The sequence below is a fragment of the Salvia hispanica genome, chromosome 6, assembly GCF_023119035.1.
Source record: "Salvia hispanica cultivar TCC Black 2014 chromosome 6, UniMelb_Shisp_WGS_1.0, whole genome shotgun sequence".
In the NCBI taxonomy this organism is placed as follows: Eukaryota; Viridiplantae; Streptophyta; class Magnoliopsida; order Lamiales; family Lamiaceae; genus Salvia; species Salvia hispanica.
The window spans coordinates 19204084-19213805 of record NC_062970.1 but is presented as its reverse complement, the minus strand read 5'-3'; the positions used below and the strand labels follow the sequence as shown (position 1 = coordinate 19213805).

The 9722-nt window shown below is 41.1% G+C and overlaps 1 protein-coding gene across 1 annotated transcript; it reads left to right on the top strand.

The window, feature by feature from the left end:
- Positions 1–254: 254 nt before the first annotated feature.
- On the top strand, positions 255–1365 carry LOC125192886 (geranylfarnesyl diphosphate synthase, chloroplastic-like). The gene has a single exon (XM_048090557.1). The coding sequence runs from the start codon at positions 319–321 to the stop codon at positions 1300–1302; it is 984 nt and encodes a 327-aa protein (XP_047946514.1). The 5' UTR covers positions 255–318; the 3' UTR covers positions 1303–1365.
- Positions 1366–9722: the final 8357 nt, after the last annotated feature.

Below are 9722 nucleotides of genomic sequence, written 5' to 3'. Positions count from 1 at the left end.
TTAATCATAAAAATATTTTGAGCCGCGGGGTTAATCACACTAGGATTATTTGTAAACTTGTGGTGGGCGCAACAAAATCAAATTTTTTGGAATAGTTATATAATTTTAACTTGAATTACTCATTAAGTACTTCATTAATTCATTTAGTCGAGTCTTCACACTTTTGAGGAGACAAAACAATAAACCTTCAATCTGTACAATTAAATATTTGGTCATTTTGACCAAACCAAAATAGTTGAAAGTTGAGTAACAGTTGATAAATCTGATAGCACAGAACAAAATATCTGTAAAATCTGTGCAGCAATTAGAGTGAATCCAATGCTTAGCAGTTGCAAATGGCTTCCTCCACTAGCTCACAACCTCAAATCCCTAATCAGACCAATCCACCAAAAACACCCCCAAATTCCCAATCCAGACTTCAATCTCACCGCTTACATGGCCGACAAGATAACCGCCGTTAACGCCGCCCTAGCCGCCGCCCTCCCGCCGCGCCACCCGTCCAAGCTCCACGACGCAATGCGCTACTCCCTCCTCTCCGGCGGCAAACGCATCTGCCCGATCGTCTGCCTCGCCGCCTGCCGCCTCGTCGGCGGCGACGAGGCTGCCGCGATGCCCTCCGCCTGCGCGCTCGAGATGATCCACGCCATGTCTCTCATCCACGACGACCTCCCCTCCATGGACGACGCCGACCTCCGCCGCGGCCGCGCCTCCTGCCACATCGCCTTCGGCGAGCGCGCCGCCGTCCTCGCCGGCACCGCGCTCCTCGCCCGCGCCTTCGAGCACATCGCCGCCGCGACGGCAGGAGTTCCGGCGAGCAGAGTCCTCCGCGTCGTCGGCGAGGTGGCGGCGCTGATCGGCGCGGACGGCGTGGCGGCAGGCCAGGTCGTAGATCTGCGCGGCGGCGGCGGAGATGGCGTCGGATTGGAGGTGCTGGAGTACATCCACGTGCATAAGACGGCGGCGGCGGTGGAGGCGGCGGCGGTGGCGGGGGCGGTGATCGGCGGCGGGGGCGAGGAGGAGATCGGGAAGGTGAGGGTGTACGCTCGGCGGGCGGGGCTGATGTTTCAGGTGGTGGATGATGTGCTGGATGTGACGAAGACGACGGAGGAGCTGGGGAAGACGGCAGGGAAGGATGCGGCCGCGGGTAAGGCGACGTATCCGAAGCTGATCGGAGTGGAGAAGTCGAGGGAGCTGGCGGAGAAGTTGAAGAGGGAGGCGGGAGAGCAGCTTGTTGGATTTGAATCGGGGAGAGCGGCGCCGTTGATGGCGTTGCTTGATTTTATTGCTTATAGAGATAAATGATTTTGGTAGACATGTTTGTATTAGACCATGGCGGATGCTTTTTGGTGGACAATTGTTTTTTTATCCATAGCCTCATTTTATTTGTCCACAGCCACAAAAAAAAGTGTCCGCAGCAATAGTGGACACTTTTTGATGGACAAATTTCACTTTATTTTATTTGTCGTATATTTTAATTCAATTACAATTAAAATTATCGGACTATAAATAATTAGAGAACGAGATAATAATAAAATTAAAAAGTTCGATGAGACCAAATATTCGTTGTATTCATGGATACCGGAAATTACACAACGAACATTTAAAAAAAAAAAAACATACAAAAACAAATAAAAACACCGCCACCATCTACTCGGTGGCGGAGTCGGAATCCTCTGCCTCATCTTCGTCGCCCACTCCCCCCGCCGCCGCCCTGCCCCCACCGCCCCGGCGTCGCCCCTGGACCAGTCGGCCCAGATCCTCTGATCCTACACATCGGCTCATAGTATATCGCTTTGGTGACCGGGTCGGTGGCCGACTCGTAGAAACGGCGATTATCTTGCTGATTGTTTCATCAACTCGCACATTGAGGTCTTTGTTCAAGACCACATGGGCCCCATGGTCCACGGGCCCGAGCTCCGGAAGGGCGCTGCGCGCCTCGCGATCCCGCACGCGAGCTGCCAGAGTAGCGGGAGGAACTGCGGACATTCGGGCGGCTGCGGATGCGCCTGCCACTTGCCCGAGGGCGTGGCGCTGGTGTGTGTATCAGAGGGCTCCTCCGCTTGGGCGTCGTTGAGGTCGATTGATTGTCCGCCGCCGCTGCTGCTGTAGTTCCCGGCTCTGTTGCGTCTATTGCGCTTCGTCCCGTGACCCTCAGTCTCCTCTGCACAGATGGCCTTGAATTTCGGGCAGTTCTCAAGAACGAGAAACTCCTCCCAGTGGTTGAACCTAGGCTTATATAGCGCGTTGTATTGGGACACAGACAGAGCCTTCACGTCGGCTTCGTTGCGGCCACTCTTAGCGTTGAGAAGGTTGTTGCCGTAGATGCCCGCGAACTTCTTGGTGGGTGTCAGAATCCTCCCAAACTTTTTCCGGAGCTGTTCCGCGTCACGCGGTTTGGCGCCTCTCGGCTTGAACTCATTGTAGGTCAACAAGACGCGCTTCCAAAAGCCCATCTCGGTCTGATCGGTGCCAACACAGGGGTCTGATGTGACGGCATCCCATGCCCTCGCCACAGCAATCGACTCGTCTTTGGTGTAGTGCCCGCCCCGACTTGTTACCGCCGACTCGCAACCGCCGCTGCCGTTGCCATCCCCGTCGCCGTCGCCGTCGGCCCACCCCCCACCACCGTCGCCGCCGCCTCTCCCCCCACCGCCGTCGCCGCCGGCCCTCCCCCCACCGCCGTTGCCGCCGCCCCTCCCACCACCACCGTTGCCGCCGCCTCTCCCACCACCGCCGTCGCCGGAAGATCTCGTCGGCGGGGTCTCCGGTAGGCCCGGACTCATCAGCCCCATCATCTGCTCCAGTGTGAACCTATCGAAATCAGACAAAGGAGTTTGGGTGCGCTGGAAAGAGTGAGAATGGGTATCCGGCCGCGGATAGTTGGGCGAGTCCATAGTGGGTCGATAAACTATATAGTAGATATCATTATTAGCACTTAAGAATTTTGCATTTTAGAATTTTCCCTTCCCATACTTATTCATGTATTTTGTTTACTCTTTTCAAACCTTTATCATACTCGTGTTTATTTATACGACATTTCATACAATTAAATATTATCACAACCTTTCATATATCACCATAATAACCATACTGAAATACATATACTTTACCCTATACTAATTTGCATCTCATAGGTCATATATCGTATCCAAATAATAAATCACCACCATATGTCACACAACATATGCATCAGCGACATATCACATGTACATCCCTATAAACTAATAAAAGCCACAGTTAATCTCATCCATATAGCCATATTTAACCTTGAACATCATCGTATATTAATCAAACCACATCATATAGCCCCCTGTCATGCTCAGCAATAAACACGGGCACACAGTCAACATATAGCCCAAATAGCGGGCGCCATATAGCCCATATAGGGCGAGCATCACATCATGTCAACTGTATAGCCTGATAGTGGGCGCCATATAGCCCGTATAGGGCGAGATCCGTATAGTCCTTGTAGGACGATTACCATATTTTCGTATAGCCCGATAGTGGGCACCATATAGCCCGCATAGGGCGAGATCCGTATAGTCCTCGTAGGACGATCATCACATTTTCATATAGCAGTACTGCAGTGACATGCCAATTATATCCAATGTAATTAACCAAGCATTGGAAAAGATCATTCTAATTACGCAAAGCATTGGAAACTCATTTTTCCCCAATTCCTCTACATCACACGCCTACCGTCAAAATTGGAAAAGAATAATATATAAATTCTTCCATTAATACTACATTAAAAAGACATCATATTAGCACAAAAAAAAGACATCATATTAATATCTTGGTTATTCCACACTATGCGCATTTGTAGAACCTCATTTCGGCCCATTTAGTACATAGAAGTAGAATTTGATTTATATCTGTTAGACTACTAATTTATACACACACATATACAGATTACTGTATCTAATTTAATTTAAAAAATATATATTTCTTCTAACTCTATTTTTGGAACGTTACATTTTCAGCATAGATAAAGTCCCTCAAGACTTAATCTCACATATTTGGGAGCTCAATTCATTTCCACAAACATGGAAGAACAAAACTTGCACCCTATATTATTATAAGTGTGTACTTGTTGGTTATGAGGTCAATCAAAAGGGTATAGAGGTTATGATCCCAAAAGAATAAAAGTAGAAGAGAAAATAAAGTAAGAAAAATAAGTGTTTTGGAATCAGCCAAAAAAATGACTCTAATGGAACATCCTATGAAAGTATATGATCCAAACTTAATAAAACAGATGGAGTACTTCTTTAATCACTTTATAGGTCATAAGGATAGTGAGAATTAATAATATTTCATCCATCCCATTATAGAAATATGGATATTAGAACCCATATTATTATTAGTTCTAGGGCTGGGTCGATACGGTATATTATACTGAAAATATTGTATCATTATCATATCGAAAATATCGATATGAAAGAATTTATATTGTTACCGTATCGAAAGTTTTGGTATACCGATATTTCGATATGAATAATATCTATGTCGTTACCGTATCGAAATTTCGGTATATCGTACCGAACTTCGGTATGGACATCTATTTATGATTTTAGGGTTTCCAATAAATATTTTTTGAATATATAAATAAATTAAATGGATATCTATTTATGATTTTAAATTTGTAATCTTAAAAAAATAAATTATATTATTATTATAATCAGTATAAATGATATGTATCGATAATTCAATACGTATTGATTTTCGATAAATTTCGGTATACCGAAAATTCGATATTTTTCGGTATATTTACCTAGCCTACTTGCGCTTGGTATAGGATGTGCCTTTTCGCTTGAGCCAGTTCAACAAGTTCTCCTCTTTTATCATCTCCGGAAACGTGCTTATACCCTTGCAGAAGATAGAGTATAGGATGAGCATGCACCTATCCATATCGATCGGACCAGGATTCTCCCGCAAGATCTCAAACAAGCACGGGATGGCACACATCTCAGCCATCTCCTTGATGGAATTCAAATTGGTCGAAAGGAGTGCAAGAATCTCAAGCATCTTCCTCTTGAGCATTTGATTTTTCAACTTTACCATGACCACTTCCGTTAGACCTTCTGTTCTAACTCTAGCCTAGTTCTCACTCAGTCTACACAACTTGAAAATCGCAGACGCGGTCTCTTTCATTCCAAATTCATCTCCATTGTCCTCCAACATATTGATGAGGGGAGCCAAGTTACCGGCTTCAAAGAGTGCAGCCGCTACGGCATGATTGGAATTATATTCTGGTGGCTCAAATGCATGATTCTCGTGCCACATCGTTATCATTCCGTGTATCACGTGGTTTGGTACGAGAACCGCGTGTGACAGTTTTCTCCCAGTTTTTGGGCATGTTTCCCCCAGCATCAACCCAGCCTTTTATGAAGTGACGATCGCACGTCTGTTCAATTCCAAAAAAAAGTTTTAGAAAAAAAATATTATGAGGTAGTAAGAGGGAATGAAGAACAAATCGTTCCACTCCAAAGAATAATAGGATCAGTCATAATCATCCCAGAGAAAGAGCAGGTGAGCTGCTCTGGTATCGTCATATCGTCTGCAACAATCAATTTGCAGTAGTAATTTGGAGTGAATATTATTATTTTTCTTACAATGAATAGGGGTGAATAATACCACTGGACTACAACAATAAAGTAGTTGGACAAATATTACTTGAACATTGAGCTATCTAGTAAACAATAGATTAGTGTATAATACTATTTGTTACCTATTTAGGCTAATCTTGAATAGTAAACTGCACAATCACAAGAATTTAACATCCAAACAACTTTTAGTTCATCTTCAAAGTATATATCTGAAATAGGCATTATTCTCTAACATTATTGCAGATGCATGAATTCTACATATACATATGAATACATAGACAAGGTAATAAACTAAAGTAGCAAAAATGTAACATCCCGAATTTCCGAACCCTAATTTTAGAGCCCTAGAATTTATTATTGATGACGTGGGAGATGTGAATTATTTGATAAATGAATTTATTGCATGAGTTTCTTTGACCAAGAAGTTTGAAAAGTCAAACTTGTTGACTATGTGATGTTACATGTGATTTATTAAATGAGGTGAATTATTTGTTTAAGGGTGGGTGAGATTATTAGGTAAAATTTCCATAAATACTAGCTACCTAATTCTTGAGATTTTCGAACCCCTTGACTCTTTGGAGAGGGAATTCTATTTTTTCCGGATTTAATTTAATTCTTGGGATATTTATCCAAATTAAATCCAAAACCCAATTATTCTCTATTTCCTAATAAGAAAAATCGAACCCTATTGTTTTAAGGTGATTTTTGAAAATCACCTATATTTGGGAAGGAAGAATTATTTTATTTTTAATTGATTCCTTACTTGATTTCCTTCCATACCTAGAATTTAAATATTCTACCAAATCTTTCCATACCTCAAGAGATCTTGCCATATCTTATTTTAGTTGATATTAAAAATCCATGCCTTATTTAAAAGGCTACTAAACGCCTATTTCTCTTCCTCCAATGGGAGAATTTTTATTTTATTTTGCTCTGTGATATTTTATTCTACTCCGTAAAATATACCAAAATAAAATCTTGGCTAATTGGGAGCCATATATTTCGAAAATTACATGCCTTGATACCCTAGTCTATTTTTGTTAATTCTTCTTCCCTACTTCACAATATTTATTTATTTAATTGTGGAGAATAAAATCTTACCAAATATTCTATTCTATTTACCTAAAGATCTTGTTGAGCACTATAAATAAGAGGAACCCCTAACCCTAGCCCCCATAATTTTCTCTCCCCCCCCTTCTCCACTCTCTCCAATTTTTCTTCTTCTATTCTCCAATATTTTGTCATCTTTTGAAGAAGAATTGAAGTTTGATCCAAGAATTTTGAAGAACCAAGTCTAATACTTAATTTCTACCGTTCGTTTTTCTCATAAGGTATTTTTATATTCATCTTCTTCGTTTCTACTCGATTCCTCTTCTTTCTAACCGATTAATCGGTATTCTTGAACCCTCATGCATCTTGTTGAGTGAAAGTGGGGTAAAGGGGATATGGAAATATGTATACATGTGTGTGGCGTGTGTGTGTGTGGTGCGCGTGTGTGCGTGTCGTGTGTGTGTGTGTTGTGTTTGTGTGGTGTATGCATGTGGGCAAATTACTCTTGTGTGACTTATGTTGATGTTAGATCTAGAATTGAGATGCGAATGGAACTTATGCGATGAACATGATCTTGATTGATTAATGATGCTAAAATAGATCGGTGGGAAAAGGGAAAAGCGTTGAGACATGTATGAGTTAGGAGTTTGTATTGAATCTGATTTGTGATATGTGCCTATGTGATTAAAAAGGTGAAACCTCAGTTGCGAAGCCGGATAACAAGGGAAAGAACATACTTGAAACCTAAGCAGTCGAGGTGGGCTTTACTCTTAAACTCCTTTATGCGCAAATTTATAAATGTAGAGAGATAAGAGTGGTTTAACTGTTATGCCATGCCTATGTCTGTTTGTTTGTGATATTGTGCGCTTGATGCCCACTTTGAGAGTTCGCTCCATTGGGCTATAGGGCTATGGATATGTTTAAACGAATTCGGGCTTGAGTACGGGCTGCAAACCCTACCAGGCTGTGTACACGAGGGGATCGGGAGCCGTCCTTGCTACTCGGCCGGCCTCGTGGGCGAAAAGTGTGGCCACACTTTCGTCGCACCATGGAAATGTTGAGATTGTGGAAACCTGATGAGAAAAGTGGGGAGTTGTTTGACTGGCCAGTCTATGGAAATATATTTTGTGATACCCGTGATATTTCTTTTAACTGCTTAAAACTCGAGTTCACTATGGTAAGGGTGGCATAACTTATAAAACGTTTTGGCAACGAGTTCACTGAGTATTTCAAAATACTCAGCCCTGCATGTGTTTTCCTTATGTGCGGGTTGAACGATGACGAGCGGTGGCGGGTGTTGAGCATGATAATTAATTAAGATGGATGTTTTGAACTTCAAGCGGAGTTGTGTCTTCATACATAGCTGCACTTTCTCTTGGTCGTTTTCCGCTGAGTTTTTGATACACTTTAGTATTATTTGGATATTATGCACTTGTTTCCCTTTCGTTTTAGAATCTTGAGACATCTTGTGATATCATTGAGATTTATTGAACCCTTCAGTTTTGATCATACTTTATAGTACTTATCCTTCATTTATTTCTCTTGATCAAACCTTTGACTTGCGACTCTGATAACTCGTTTAATACTTAGGTCAAGCCTCTTTAAATGAAACCCTAGCCTATGTTTACTTCTTTTAAGTCCGTTTTGGTAGCAGTCGCCGCATTTATTGTACCCTATGAGGGCGGGCTGTTAAAAAAAACGTGACAAGGTAATAAACTAAAGTAGCAAAAACGTTTGGCACATTTATGCAACAACAAATATAACACTTTGTGAGGTTAAACTTTGATAATTTTAAAAGAAAATCAATTGCAGGCAGCTTCGTGACATGAAAAATGACCAAGACTTAGCAAGCATAGTTCCACCCCCTCAACTCGCTTAGAAACGAAAAACTAGGAATAAAAAATGAAAACTACTTAACTGAGGCACAATTAGGGCTGGATCGATACAGTATATTGTATTGAAAATTTTGTATCGTTATCATATCGTAAATATCGATATGAAAAGAATTTCATATGGTTACCGTATCGAAAGTTTAGGTACACCGGATTTCGGTATACCAAAATTTCGATATGGATAATACCTATAACGTTACCGTATCGAAATTTAGGTATACCGTTATGAACGGTATATTGAAATTAAATGGATATCTATTTATGATTTTAGGGTTGCCAATAAATATATTTTGAACATATAAATAAACTAAATGGATATCTATTTATGATTTTAAACTTTTAATCTTGAAAAAATAAATTATATTATTATTATAATCGATATGTATCGATAGTACAATACGTATTGATTTTCGATATATATACTGATAATATCAATATATATCGTATATTTGATATAAAACTATATACCTTAGTATAAGAAAATTCATATCGTTATCGTATCAAAAACTTACGATACGGTATTGTATCGTACCGAAAATTTTGGTATACCAAAAATTCGATATTTTTTAGTACGATACAATCGATATACCATCTTTTTGGTATATTTACCCAACCCTAATTATTACTGCATTAATGGTGGTATAAGTTGTAAATAACTTGATGTATAGGGTAATAAATTGGGCTAGCTTTTCATAAATGAAAATGCTCATATTTTTATGGAACAAACGAAAATGAAAAGTGCACATATTTTTATGCGACGGATGGAGTATTTGATTTGTAGTTGTGGGACTAATTTGGGTGTGGCCTGGACTCGTCCTGGGCTAAGTTTTTTATGGTTCTAGGCCTAGGCTGGGTTGGGTTTCAAATAATCGTGGGCTTGGGTTGGGGCTGAAAACGGTCCAATTAGAGATCACTTCCACCAATGAGCTCAGCCCAGACCTACTTTGTTTCGCTGGTCTAAGTCAACTCATATCGAGTCTAAGCCTTGCTAAGCTGAGTCGGTCAGATAAATTTGACAACTCTACTTTGATATTAGACCTACAAAGACATTGGCGGAATTCAAACTTATAATCTTTGATATTAGGATGATCTAATATCTAAGATTCGAATCCCACCAACATAAATCTCAATTTTCCTTAATTAATAACCAACATTTCAAATTTTGCGAGGATTA